Source organism: Martes martes (genome assembly GCF_963455335.1).
Source record: "Martes martes genome assembly, chromosome: 7".
In the NCBI taxonomy this organism is placed as follows: Eukaryota; Metazoa; Chordata; class Mammalia; order Carnivora; family Mustelidae; genus Martes; species Martes martes.
Genome location: NC_137894.1, coordinates 68,811,377 through 68,826,139, shown reverse-complemented (window position 1 = coordinate 68,826,139; position 14,763 = coordinate 68,811,377). Strand labels below are relative to the sequence as shown.

The following is a 14,763-nucleotide window of genomic DNA, read 5'->3' as shown; positions in this document are numbered from 1 at the left end:
AAACAAAAAAGCTTAAGCTGGTGTCTGATCTGCTACCATCCATAACTAATTGTGACTATGATAAATTAGATTTTAGCAACTGATCAATTAGATGCCACTACAGACTCCATAGTGGACCTGATTTCAAATACTAAATGTGCTGGCACTGACTATGCAAACTCACCAGTGTTGTTGTAGGAGCAGAAACAGTTGCTTTCAGACTACTCAGTTCCTGCTGGATTAGTTTCTCTTCCTCCTAAAAAAATGAAAGTATTTAAATGCACAAATAATGGTCTTTTCAAACTGTAGCAGTAGTTCTTAAAAGGAAAAATGTAATTTATAATGCTTTCAACAAAAAGTAAACGTTATTTTAAAGGACAGTTATAAAAATTACATGCTTAAGATTAGCCTAAATGCATTTCTCCAAACCCTCCCAATCATTCCTAGAAAGAATAATCCACCATTCCTTTTTCCTTCACTTAACTACTGTCCTCTCAAGGACAGTTTAGCAGAAAACGTTTTGTTTTGTTTTCCTTTGTTTTGAATTCAAGGTGGAGAGAAAGAAGAAATTTTTCATGTACTGGTCCAGGATAAGGGTCTCACACCTTCCCTTTAAGAATAAAAAGTCCTGGGGCGCCCCGGCTGGCTCAGTCAGTGGAGCATCCAACTCTTCATCTTGGGGTTCTGAGTTTGAGCCCCACAATAGGTACAGAGATAACTTAAGAATTTTAAAAAATCTTAATAAATAAAGTAAAAAGTCTTCATAGAATAGAGAAATAGGGTATGAAGGAAGAAACAGAAATAGGTCTTTTTCCCCTTAAGCTATACTCTTCCCTCTTCTTTTGTCACTATTCCTCACATCCTTTCCCTCAATTCCCATCTCTCTCTCTCTCATATACACAACAAATACATCAATGTGATCACTTCTGCTGCCTGCATTATATTTCATCTCCTTAGCACACTTGAATAGTGGCCCCATTTTTGGCTAACATAATGCTATCTTTAAATTACACATTCAAGGGCGCCTGGGTGGCTCAGTTGGTTAAGCGACTGCCTTCGGCTCAGGTCATGATCCCGGAGTCCTGGGATTAAGTCCCGCATCAGGCTCCCTGCTCCATGGGGAGTCTGCTCCCTCTGACCTTCTCCCCTCTCATGCTCTCTCTCACTCTCTCTCAAATAAATAAATAAAATCTTTTTTTAAAAAATTACACATTCAATCAGCAGATGTCCAGTAGGTAGCTTACTCAAGTACTACTCCTGAGGTACTGCCACATTTAGATACCCTACGTACAGTTCCAAACTGCAATTTAAGACCAAAATATTTTTTTAATTTCACTCAGAATCTCACAGTAAAGGACAAAATATTAAGACAAACAGTATTATGTCCATAAATAATGATTTCTGAATGTGAAGGAGAAATACAGCATCCAGCAGAGCATCATCTTATTTCAACTTAAAAAGAATGTTTTAGGGGCGCCTGGGTGGCTCAGTGGGTTAAAGTCTCTGCCTTCAGCTGGGGTCATGATGCCAGGGTCCTGGGATTCAGCCCCACATCAAGCTCTCTGCTCAGCAGGGAGCCTGCTTCCATCTCTCTCTCTCTCTCTGCCTGCCTCTCCGCCTACTTGTGATCTCTATCTGTCAAATAAATAAATAAAATCTTAAAAAAAAAAAGTTTTAAACCCCACGGGCACTTTGAAGAAAATCCTTCTCTCTGGGGACTTATAAGTCATTGTATATTGCTTATGCCTGTCGCTTATACCTGTCTTAAGCCCAAGATGAAGGACCAATTCCTTGGGGAAAAGAAAATTTGTTTTACTCTTTTCCCTCCATGTCTAACACATAACCTCTTTCATAAGTTAACTTTTGAGCAAATTATGACATAACGAAGTAATCTTGCAGGTTTTTGAATCTTGGTTCAACTACCAAAGTTTGTGGAAACTTAATACCTTCTATTCTAACTAGTCATTTTCATAAGCCTATCTGAGGCTGAGACAACAAACTTTTTATCTGGGGAGAATTAACGCTTTTTCTTTGCGCCCCCCCCCCTCGGTTGTTACAACCTAAGAACCTCAAGCTCCCCAAAGACGTTGAACAACAGGTTCAGATGGAAGGCTCTGTTCCGGTGTGTGAAAGAACTGGTGAGAAAAATAACCTGTAAAGAAACTTTGTAGAAGGTAAGCGATACTGACACTTCCACGGCACTAGGTATTTTCACTCGCTTGATGGCTCATCTAATCCTCGAAACAATCTATGGAGTACGTTTTGGTACTTTTCCACTTCAACGTCCAGTAAACACACAGAGGCTCAAAGATTAAAGAGACCAGCCGCAGATGATAATGACTCAGTGTCACGGCCAACTGTGGAAATTCGGCCTCCTAGCTGTCAGTCCGGGAAGGAAAGTGACGCTTCCAGACAGACGCAGGGACGCACTGGCACACAAGGAGTCCCTGAACCCCGCGGGAGGGCCGACCCCGAGGCTCGCCGCCGGAATCGGGCCTCCCAGCGCGGGGGCCTTTCGCCGGCGCCCCTGACCTCCCGGCCCGGCAAGCACTTACGTGCTTGGAAGTTAGCGCGGTGATGCCGCGGACGAGGCCGCCCAGCCGCGAGGAGAAAGACGCCTTGACGCCCGCCGGCCCGCCAACCGACTGGTTCTGCAAAAAGAGTCCCGGCAGCGCCGTCAGAGTCTTCTCCACTATGTCGCTCATCGCCGCCGCCGCCACCGCCCGCGATCCGGTCGCCGCCCGGCTTCATGCCCAGCCCCTGCCTAGCCGCCGGCCCGGCCTCCGTAGACACTTCCTGTTTGTTTGAAGAAGAAATCTTTATTCGCGGCCGGCGTGGACAAGGACAGTGTCGTTCTCGAGAGAGGCCGCCGGAGGGCGCGAGAGGCCGCGCGGAGAAGAGGCTAGTCCAGCTGGCGCGCGGAGGTTGACTTCCTAGGGAGGAATTGAAGGACCTGATGGTCCGGTTTCAATGGCAACTCCGGGGTCTCCCTTTCCTTTTAGCCGCCTCCGCGCCGCGCGAGACCGTATCCGGAGGCGCATGTTCCTGGCCCCATTCGGCCTCCGTTCCCAGGCTGCGGGACTGCGGGCCCTCCGCCCACCTTCCTCCCCCACAGCCCGAGGGCGGCCCTCGGCGCCACGCGTGGCCCCGGCCCTGAGGGAGTTGGCAACGCTGCCGAAGGAGAGTGCGCTGTCCTGCGGCTTTCTCACGCCGGCGTGTCGCAACCACTGACGCTTCCTAACCGCCCCTGTTCTCCGGGATTTGGGGACGGAGTCGGGAAGGGGTGGGAAGTGGTCGCGAAGCCCTCCCCACCCCCACACCCCGGCCGACTCCGGCTCTGCGACGGCGGTTTCGAGGTCACGCTCCCGAAGCAGCCCACCCGGCCGGGCAGACGAGGGTGGGTGTTGTGCCCTACCCGCTCCCGGAGCTCCGTTCTTTCTTCCTTCAGAGCTGATCACAGTGGCCCCTGCGTAAATACCTCATCTCCCTGTGGAGGGGATAGTTTACCTATTGCTGTTACCCCAGCTTCCACCTAGAACAGAATCTGGTACAGTGGTTCTCAGAATGCGGTCTGGTGACTTCCGAGGGTCTCTGCGACCCTTCCAGCGGATCCACGAAGTCCAAACTCTATGCCCAATACGAAAATGTTTGCTGTTTTCACTCTCATCCTTTTGGGAGTATACAGAGAAGTTTTCAAGAGGATAGTTGACTTAAGAGCTTTGTTAGTGGTGAAATGTGTGCTTGAGTACCCCTCTGTTTTCTAGAATGTTCCAAGGTTTAGGGTATAAACATGTGCGCTTTCAGAGATTAACTTAGTTTTTCCTTACTAGTTCTAGTGTGTTCTCACAAGCTATCCTCGCTTATACCTAGTCTCTGTAACCCCATCATTCCCCCAATAAATGGGTTTTTTGAAATCCCTAAACTGTCCTTGCACCTATGAAGAAACACAAGAAAAAAGTTCATTTTGTGGACTTACTTTGCAAGAATAGTTTTTAATTTATTGAAAAAGCATCTAAATGTTTAAATATTATTTTAAATTGTTATTCTTATAGGTTTTAATATTTTATTCAAAGTAAAATTTGGCTTCTACCCTTTTTTAACTTTAGGTTCTTTCGTTGGCTTACGAAAGGGAGATTAGAAGACTTGTTTTCTCAATCTTCCAACAGCTAAAGATGATGAAAAATACATTGACCTTAGTATCAGAGGATTCTCTGACTCAGGTAAAGGGGAGAGTCTGGGTGAAACCATACATAAGAAAGGAAAGGGAAATGAATATTTTGAACATGGTGGGGGCCTTTAAAAGTCAGAGCATTTTTGTTACCACTCTTTGAACTAGAAATGAAAAACCCACTGAAGCATCTTACAGGTGAAATTATTGTGTTGCATTGGCTGCAAAAGGGCAGATGATAACTGAGAGACTAATAAAGCTTGTGTGTTTCTCAGGAAATGCCTGCTGGATAAAAAAAAAAATCAAAGAAACAATCTTTGGAAAGAAAGTAGCCAAGCTACTTTCCAAAGATGCAGTAGCTCACCAAATTAGAAATTTAGTTGCAATTGTAAAGACTGAGATAACATCTGATCTGCAGATATATTGCCTTGAAGATGGGCCGAAAAATTATATAAACACAGATGTAAGCTAGGCTTGTTACTTTGCTTGTATCTATCCAGTGTCAGTACTAATACTTGAAGATCTCTTGTATAAATGCTTGGCAATTAACACAGGTAGTGCTGAAATAGAGCAATGACCAATTTTTGGGGGGGTGGGGAAGCTAAGAGCAATATTTATTGAGCACTTTATACATGCCAGTCATTGTTACAAGCACTTTCAGTATATTAACTTATTTGATCCTCACCATACCCTATGAGGTAGGAGATCTTATTTGCACTTTATGAATGAGGAAACGAAGGTATAGGGTGAAGTAGCTTGACCCAAAATCGCACAGCTATCCAGTATAGAGCCACAATTCAAACCTGGTTATCTGGCTTCAGAACTCGTGCTGTCAGGCATCCTATATTTCCTCTCTCTCAACCAAAAGTTTCTCCTGAATATATAAGTTAAGTAATGAAAAGAGTGTTGACATCATCCTGAGCAATGATGACCCTATTGACTCCTTCCACCCACACACTCTAAGGGAGTCAGTGTTTGCTTGCTTCAGTGAATGACAGGTAGTGTCAGGCCAGACAGATAGAGGTGGAAGATGGGAGGCAGAAGAAGTGACCAATTTTTTAAAGTAAATTTATCCTGGAACAATTGTGTGCTGATATTTGCACTAATGGTATAAAAGCAATACTGGGCGAAAGTGCTGGCACCTTGGCACAAATCAAGGCAGAGGCTGCAAATTGTGTTCTTCACCACCATACACTCCCACTGGGGGAGGGGGAAAGCCAGTTTACCTTAGAATATCTTTGATAAAGCAATAAGAATTCTTAATTTTATTAAATCTCTACCTTTCAGTACATGCCTTTTAAGCACTGGGTGTGGCAAAATGGGAAGTACACATCAAGCAGTTCTGATGCACAACCAGGGTTCTTCAAGGAAAAGGACTTGAGGACTTGTTTGACTTGAAAGCTGAACCAGCCTCTTTTCTTCATTTATTAACAAACAGAGCCTTTCTTGAAAGTGAACAGCAAGTCTGTCACTTCAAGGAAAATAATTGAATTTGTTGTCACTGATAAAATTTAAGCTTTCATGTGAAAATTACAATTTTGAAGAACGTGTTTCTACCACCAGGAGTTTGATAATTTCCCAGTATGTAGGAACTGTTTTGATAAGATTGGAGGTGATATTAATAGAATGTTGTTTTTTGATCATATATAATTAAATGTGTCAACATTAGGAAGACCTAAATAACTCAGTGAACCAAAATCTTCCAAATGATCAATGCATGATGTTATAAAATTAGGAGTGGATGAAAGATCCATTTAAAGTGCATTCTAGCCCAATGATTTTAATGTAACCCAGTGAGAAAAGTTCACAGATATGTTTTCAAATTCCACGTTTCAACAAACCTTTAAGAAACTGCTTCTTGTTGAGTTTTGGTGTTGTACTAAAGAAGAATATCCACGATTATTTGAAAAGGCTATAAAACTACTCGCTTTTGTCCCAAACTGAATATCTGTGTGAGACTAGATTTTCTTCATAAACATTTAAACAAAATAACCTGTTGTCAGCTGATAATGGCTCCCAAGGGTATATCCACACTGTAAGCCTTGAAACCTCTGAATAGTGAAACTTGTGCTGATGGGACTGAGTTCATGATCTTGAGGTAAAGAGGTTATCCTGTATTATCCCAGTAAGGCCTACAAGCCATCACAAATGTCCTTATAAAAAAGAAGCACCGGGAAATTAGCCAGCACACACACAAGAACAGTTGATGCAGAGATAGGGGAAGAGATGGGAAGGAGGTAGCCGCAAATGAAGGAATGTTAGCAGTCACCAGAATCGGGAGGGGTCAAGGAGAGAAGTTTCTTCTGGAGCCTCCAGAGGGAGCACTTCCCTGCCCACACCTTGATTTTGACCCAGTGAAACTTGATGTTGAACTTCTGGCCCCAGAACTGCAAAAGAACACATTTCTGTCGTTTTGAGCAGCCAAGTTTTGGTAATTTGTTATAGCATCCCCAGGAAGCTAATACAATCCCCAAAACAACAGATAAAATAAAGAACCAGGCATGAGAATCCAGCTGTTTTATGTTAAGCCTGACAGTAAAGAGATTTGCAAAATTGTGAAACAGTGCCATTCCTCTCACTAATTTTTTTTGTTCTGAATATATAACTGTTTTTCATCTTTTTGATGTTATTAACATACATTGAGTCTGGTTTTTGCTATTTTAAATTTAGTTAATACCTTAAACTTTTCTCAGTTTTATTTTTTAATTTAGTAGATATGTATACATATAACTCATGTAAACAAAAGGTTTTGGAGGTCCCTGATAACTTTCAAACATGCTGAGGGGGTCCTAAGACCGAAAAGTTTGAAAACTATCTAGCACATAGTAGGTGCTCAATTATTTATTGAAATAAATATATGCATTATTCAGTCATATCAATTGATACATGAGTATAGGCCAATGAACAGCAAAAGACTTTAGGGGTAAAATGATGGTTGCAAGAGAAGAATACAGAAGAGTTCTTAGAAAAGAGAGAAATTTGGGAAAAGACAAAACTATCTCCAACTGACCCGATTGTGAAGAAGTTGGTGGAACAACTTCTACCCAGTGTGTGACCCAGGTACAAAGATTGTTGAAGCCCCACCAATTTCTACCATTCCTCCTCTAGGTTCCATCTTGCAAAGCTAGAAATTGATAATAGAGGTAAGAAACAAATGTCAAAAGCCCAGAAGTAAAATGCCTGGTAGGAAAATCTACAGAATTACATAGCAAGACTTGCTAAGATTTAGAATTATAGGATGTGGAAATTGGAAGAAATTTGGATATTATCAACACATCCAATCACCTAATGTTGCAGAAAAGAAGACTGATACGTAGGCTGTAGAAGCCACTTGACCAAGGTCACACAACCTTAGAGGTAGAACTGAAATTGCAGCCCTAAATCTAGACTCGAGTTTGGAGCATTTTCCCCATACTTTCATGGATGGACAATGAAGCCTGTGGCTTCCTCTTCTGAGACTCTGGGTCCAAGTCCTGCCATGAAATGAAAGGGATATAGATGTTTTCTTTGAAGCTTGTAATTTTAGACTGTCCATTTTTTCTGTAAATATGGGCTCTCCTTTCTCCTTTTCCCATCTCCACCTTTATCTCAGGTAATTTCACTCAGAATGACAGGGATTGAACGTATTAAATTAAACCCTCTAGAAGCGGATTTCCTCTCTTCTTCCAGTCAGGGAAGAAGGTGGCTCTAATTGAGCTGAAAATAGGGCAGAGAAATGACTCAGTACATTTTAAGAAAGTATGGTGGTCCTAAGACTGCAGTGGGGCCAGCTATCTTATTCCTCATGAGAATATCAGCAGCCCCACCACTTTCCAAGCAGGACTGTCTCACTTGGAAATATATACAGATGTGTGAAAGGGTAATGTTTTTCTTCTGCACTTCCTCAGCTTCCTTTTTAAAAACTTTTATTTTGAATGGATGTCAAATTCTCTTCATTCAAATCTCAAAATGTACAAAAGGTTATGCTGAGAAAAATCTTCCTCTCTTCCCATCTCCCAGCTGTCCACTTCCCTTCCCTAGAAACAACTGCTACAATCTATTTCTTCAGAAATATATCATACATAAATGTTAGCTTTCACTCCAAAAGTCTTACATTCTATCATGTGACTGCAGAGAATTCAGCCTACTTCTTTCCAAGATCTATCTTTAGGGAATCATTCCTTCATAGAACACTTTCACCAAAATTTTTGCCTTCATTTGATGGGACTATTAAAGACAGAAAACAGTTGTTCATGCTCACTTACTGCAAGGTTGTCATGCTGTCCCGGGAATGTGTCTGGCAGCCACATGAAGGGGGAGTTCCAAGGACATACAAATATCCATGACTCCAGATCTCACCTGTGTCCTCAGCCAAACTCTCCGCTAGGTTTCAGGGGAGCTAATGCTATTCCTATCCCTAAGTCCCTCAACTTCTAAACTCCAGTTAGCTTTCTTCATCCCTTTGCTCTTGAGTTTAGCATTTGGCCATATTTTCCCTGCAAAGCTCTTGTCAGCTCTCACCAGTAATTCTGACTCCCACTCCAGCTAATTTGCTTCCCTTTACCCCCTAATAACATGATGGTTAATATACCTCCAATTGCTTTGTTTCACCTGCCACCATCTCTGTGCTGGATTATTATGAAAATCTTCTAATTAGTCACCCACTATCACCAGTTTCTTCTCTTTTCCGTTTATCCTTCAAAGAGCATTTTCTATCTCAGAAATCGGATCATGTTATTCTCAGTTCAAAATAGTCTGGTGAATAAATACAAACTCCTTACCAGGGGAACATAGGCCTTGATAGCTTTCCCATTGCCTGCCTCTCTAGCATTCTCTTCTACTAGGCTTAGGTTAGGATTTTTTGTTTTAGCAATATCAAGCTGCCAACAGTTCTCTAAGTATGCCTATGCCATGCTTCTATCTCTCATGTTTTTGCACATGCTGACTGTCTGGCATATTCTTCCATTCTTAACTAAAAAATTTCTATTTATCCTTTAAACAGAAATCAGGCAGTCACGTCCCCATGAAGCCTTCCCTGCCCCATGTTTGTACCTTATACAACCCCTACAAAAACTGGATTGAAATGATGTATGTATATGTCTCTCTCCCCTGTTAAAACCAAACCCTCAGGGGTAGGAGCGTGTTTTTCTTATTCTCAATTCTAGCACAGAATCTATATTTACTGTCATGAGAAAATATTCATGATAAATTGATGTAAGTGAAGAAAACAGGTTATATAACATATGTATGAATGGACATGCCTAGGTAGCTCAGTTTCAACATCTGACCCTTGGTTTCAGCTCAGGTCATGATCTCAGGATTGTGAGATCGAGCCCTGTGTGGAGCCTGCTTGGGATTCTCTCTCTCCCTCTCCCTCGGTCCCTCCTCCTATCTCTCTCTTAAAAACGAACAAACAGGGGCACCTGGGTGGCTCAGTGGGTTAAGGCCTCTGCCTTCAGCTCAGGTCATGATCTCAGGGTCCTGGGATCAAGCCCCGCATCGGACTCTCTGCTCGGCGGGGAGCCTGCTTCCTCCTCTCTCTCTCTCTCTCTCTCTCTGCCTGCCTCTTTGCCTACTTGTGATCTGTCTGTCAAATAAATAAATAAATAAAATCTTAAAAAATATGCTTCCTCTTTAAACGAACAAACAAACGTATGTATGGTTTGAGTATGTCTTTGCCAAAATACTTGTCTATCTCACACCTACCACAATTTTTAAGTATAAAATTATTTGCTGGATTTACTTAATGTCTTTCTTCCTCACTAGACTAAATTGTAACTTGAAGACAAGGATCAAGTGTTTACCACCATTTACGTAGCACCTGGCACAATTCCTAACACTTAATAAGCACTCATTTTACATTCCTTAAAGGGTGTACATAGAAAAATATTTGTACACACAGATACCCAAATGCTAAAAGTGGTTGCCTAGGATGGTGGAATTATGATTACTCTGTATGCTTTTTTTATACTTTTTGATATTTATTGAAGTTTTTAAATGATAATATATTAATTTTACAATCATATGGAAAATTAAAACCATTTTAGGAAGGAACCAAGGAACTAGGAACTCAGAGGTCCAACCAGGTCTCAACTCTACCTTCTCTGTCAAGGTAGATTAAATGGGTTTGCCTCAGAAATGGGACTTGTGGAAGCTGAGAATGTCAGGGATTAAAGCAGAATCAGAGAAAGAATTACAAGAAAAAAGACACACTAGGAGAACATCTGGTTTTTTGTTCCCCACTACTGGCAATAATCTGTGGGAACATAAAGAAGTACCCATTGATGACCGTCTCCACTACAACTAATCCCTAAATTTGTCCTAAAGTCTAAGCAGTTCATTTGTCCTAGCATTTACCAGTACTTCTTAACTTGTTAAAAGATATTTATTGTAAAAGGTATTCTGTGGCTAAATTAATTAGAAAATGCTGCATACTTCTTTTCTACTCACAGCCCTGCTCTTAGAGATGTGCAATGTATGTTGGCATATTCATGACCCTGTGAAGTCCTTGTAATAAAGAACCCTATTTAATTTTGTTTAACTAAACATGTCCCAAATGTTTATAACATATGAAACAGATTTTTTTACCAAACAACAAGCTAATATCTCATAAATAACTGCTTGATAAATAAAATTTTATCACAAAAATGGATTTCAGAGCAAGACTTCTCACATTGATGAAGAAAGGAAATAAGCAAATCCTTTCCATGGAAACGAGTATAAGGCAAAATTATAAAATATATCCATTGCAGTGCTCTAGAAATCAATCAAATGCACACAACAAATTGAGAAGTGTCAGTTCATTAAAAATTACTACACATCAGGTAAAAATCAAGTCTGTGTCATTTTTCCCAGAGGCTTCTCCTCCATGCCCAACTGCCCTATAAATTTGACTGGTGGTGTAATCTATCAAAGTGGAGCAAGTCATGAAAACCTAGTTTGATCTGGAGACAAATGTGAAAAATCCAGTTGCGTTGTCTGGCTGGGGTTGCAGTCCTGACTGGGGTAAACAATGGATCAAGGATTAGCCAGTAATATAAACAGAGATCAGGAAATAGGCATAAATAGTAGCTCTCCATCCATCCCTGGCCGACCGGAGGCTGCATGCACACAGAGGAGACACACAGGTCCTGTTGGAAAGCAAAAGTTAGGCACATGTGAAAACTGCCTAAAATGTGAAAGTTCTCTCCAAGCCACACATATATCTAATAGCAGAGAATGGAAGTCCTACTGGCTCTGAGTGTTTGGGCACAACCTCTGATGAATCCTGGGCTAACCACTAAGCTATGCAGGTACAGGATGACCCTTAAAAGGCCAGAGACATCAGTAAGCACATGGTGTGAGGGAGACGGTGACAGGTTGAGTCCAGGCAAATTTAAAAAGACAAGCAAAGGGGAAAACAGCAACAATTCTCACTGGGGCTAGAAATCAGAAACGAGATTTGCTACAGAATTTTATCTGAAATGTCCAGCTTTCCCGGAGGCATCACGATTTTGGACTTCAAGTTATAAAGCTGTAGTGATCAAAAGAGTTTGGTACTGGCACAAAAATAGGCATATTGATCAATGGAACAGAATAGAAAACCTAGAGGTGAACCTACAAGTACATGGTCAGTTAATCTTTAACAAAATAGGAAAGAATATGCAATGGGAGAAAGTCTTAACAAATGGTGTTAGGAAAACTGGACAGCAACATGCAAAATAATCAAATTGGACCACTTTCTTACACCTTACACAAAAATAAATTCAAAATGGATTAAATCAAGACCTAAATGTGAGACATGAAACCATTAAAATCCTAGCGAGAACACAGGTAGTAACCTCTTTGATATCTGCCATAGCAACTTCTTACGAGATCTCTGTCCTGAGGCAAGGGAAACAAAAGCAAAAACAAACTGTTGGAACTTCATCAAAATAAAAAGCTTCTGCACAATGAAGGAAGCAATAAAACTAAAAGACAGTCTTTGAAATAGAAGATATTTGCAAATGACATATGTGATAAAGGGTTAATATCCAAAATATATAAAGAACTTATAAAACTGAACATCCAAAAAATGAATAATCCCATTAAAAAGTGGACTGAAGACATGAATAGACATTTTTCCAAAGAAGACATACAGATATACAACAGACATATGAAAATATGCTCAATATTACTAATCAACAGGGAAATAACAAATCCAGACTACAATGAGATATCATCTCACACCTGTCAGAATGGCTAAAATCAACAACACAAAAAAACAAGTCTCTTTTCCTGCTGGGACCTTGGAGTGTGCAGAAGAGAAGGAAAAGAAGGTTCCTATTTGCCAGAAACCCTTGAGAAAGAAGTTTGCCCAAAAGAAATGCAAGGAGGAAGCTTATCTTTGAAAAAGCTAAGAATTACCCACAAGGAATACAGGCACATAGGTAGATGTTCTACAGAACAGAGATTTAAATGGCCAGGATGATGTTAAAAAAAAAAAAAAGAAAGAAAGAAAGAAAAGCTGGCAACTCCTAACATACCTGCAGAAACCAAATTGTCATTTGTCATCAGTATCAGAGGTATCAGTGGAGTAAGCCCAAAGGTTTGAAAGGTGTTGCAGCTTCTTCGCCTTTGCCAGATCTTCAATGGCACCTTTGTTAAGCTCAACAAGGCTTCAGTTAACATGCTAAGGATTGTGGAACCATATATAGCATGACCTGAAGTCAGTAAGTGACTTGATCTACAAGTGTGATTATGGCAAAAACAACAAGAAGTGAATTGCCCTGACAGATAACACATTAACTGGCAAATATGGCATCATCTGCCTGGAGGATCTGATTCACAAAATCTATACTGTAGGAGCATGTTTCAAGGAAGCAAACAACTTTTTTGGCTCTTCAAATTATCTTCTCCATGAGGGGGAATGAAGAAAAAGACCACCCATTTTGTAGAAGATGGAGATGCTGGTGACAGGGAAGACCAGATCGATAGCCTTATTAGAAGGATGAACTAAGGTATCTACCATGATTATTTTTGTGCTCTGGTCAGATAATAAATGACTACTTTCAAATGGAAAAAAAAAGGAAAGAAAGAAAAACAAGCAACAGGTGTTGGCAAGGATGTGAAGAAAGGGGAACTCTCCTACACTGTTAGTGAGAATGCAGACTGGTGCAGCCACTCTGGAAAACAGTATGGAGTTTCCTCAGAAAGTTAAAAGTAGAACTACCCTGTGACCCAGCAATTGCACCACTAGGTATTTAGTGAAAGAAAACAAAAATACTAATACAAAGGGATACATGCACCCCTATGTTTATAGCAGCACATCTACAATAGCCCAAATATGGAAACAGCCTAAATGTCCACCAACTGATGAGTGGACAAAGAAGATGTGGTATTTATATACAATGGAATATTACTCAGCCATAAAAAAGTATGAAATCTTGCCATTTGCAATGACATGGATGGAGCTAGTGAGTATAATGCTAAGTGAAATAAGTCAGAAAAAGACAAATACATGTGATTTCACTCATATGAGGAATTTAAGAAACAAAACAGATGACCATGGGGGGAAAAAGAGCAAGAGAGAGTGAGAGGCAAACCAAGAAACAGACTCTAAACTATAAAGAACAAACTGACGGTTACCAGAGGAGAGTGGGGTTGGGGATGGGTGACATAGGTGATGACAATTAAGGAGGGCACTTGTCGTGATGAGCACCAGGTGATGTATGGAAGTGCTGAATCAGTAAATTGTATACCTGAAACTAATACTACACTGTACATTAACTAACTGGAATTTAAATTAAAACTTTTTAAGAAAATTTAAATAATAGAATGTCCAGCTTTCAACAACGAAATTATGAGAGTTTCAAAGAAGCAGGAAAATATGATGTGTATACTCAGGGAAAAAAGCAGTTGATAGAAACTATTTCTGAATGGGCCCACATGTTGGATTTAGAAAAGATTTCAAAGCAGTTATTATAAATATGTTCAAAGAACTCAATGAAATCATGTTTAAATAATTAAAAGAATATATGAGAACAATGACAACAAACAGATAACTCAGTAAAGAGACATAATCTATTTTTTTTAAGATTTTATTTATTCATTTGACAGAGAGAGATCACAAGTTGGCAGAGAGGCAGGCAGAGAGAGGAGGGGGAAGGAGGCTCCCCGCTGAGCAGAGAGCCCAATGCGGGGCTCAATCCCAGGACCCTGAGATCATGACCTGAGCCGAAGGCAGAGGCCCAACCCACTGAGCCACCCAGGCACCTCGAGACATAATCTATTTTTAAAAAGAGAACCAGGGACACCTGGGTGGCTAAGTCATTAAGCGTCTGCCTTCAGCTCAGGTTATGATCCTAGGGTACTGGGATGGAGCCCCACATCAAGCCCCGCATCAAGCCCAGCATTGGATCCTTGCTTGGCGGGAGGCCTGCTTCTCCCTCTCCCACTCCCCCTACTTGTGTTTCCTCTCTTGCTGTGTCTCTCTTTGTCAAATAAATAAAATCTTCCATCTTTTTGTGTCTTCTTCAATTTCTTTCATGAGTGTTCTGTAGTTCCTCGAGTACAGATCCTTTACCTCTTTGGTTAGGTTTATTCCCAGGTATCTTATGGTTCTTGGTGCTATAGTAAATGGAATCGATTCTCTAATTTCCCCTTCTGCATTTTCATTG

General features: G+C 40.9%; 1 protein-coding gene across 1 annotated transcript in view; it reads right to left on the bottom strand.

Annotated features, from left to right (window-relative positions):
- The window catches only part of AP4E1 (adaptor related protein complex 4 subunit epsilon 1), a 60,156-nt gene extending 56,264 nt beyond the window's left edge, over nucleotides 1-3,892 (bottom strand). The window contains exons 1-2 of the mRNA XM_080809587.1: nucleotides 2,535-3,892; nucleotides 164-235 (exon numbers count right to left, since the gene is read on the bottom strand). Of these exons, the coding sequence (XP_080665713.1) occupies nucleotides 164-235; nucleotides 2,535-2,684 (222 nt within the window). The 5' untranslated portion in view covers nucleotides 2,685-3,892. The remainder of the gene's footprint in view (nucleotides 1-163; nucleotides 236-2,534) is intronic.
- Between the last annotated feature and the right edge of the window lie 10,871 nt (nucleotides 3,893-14,763).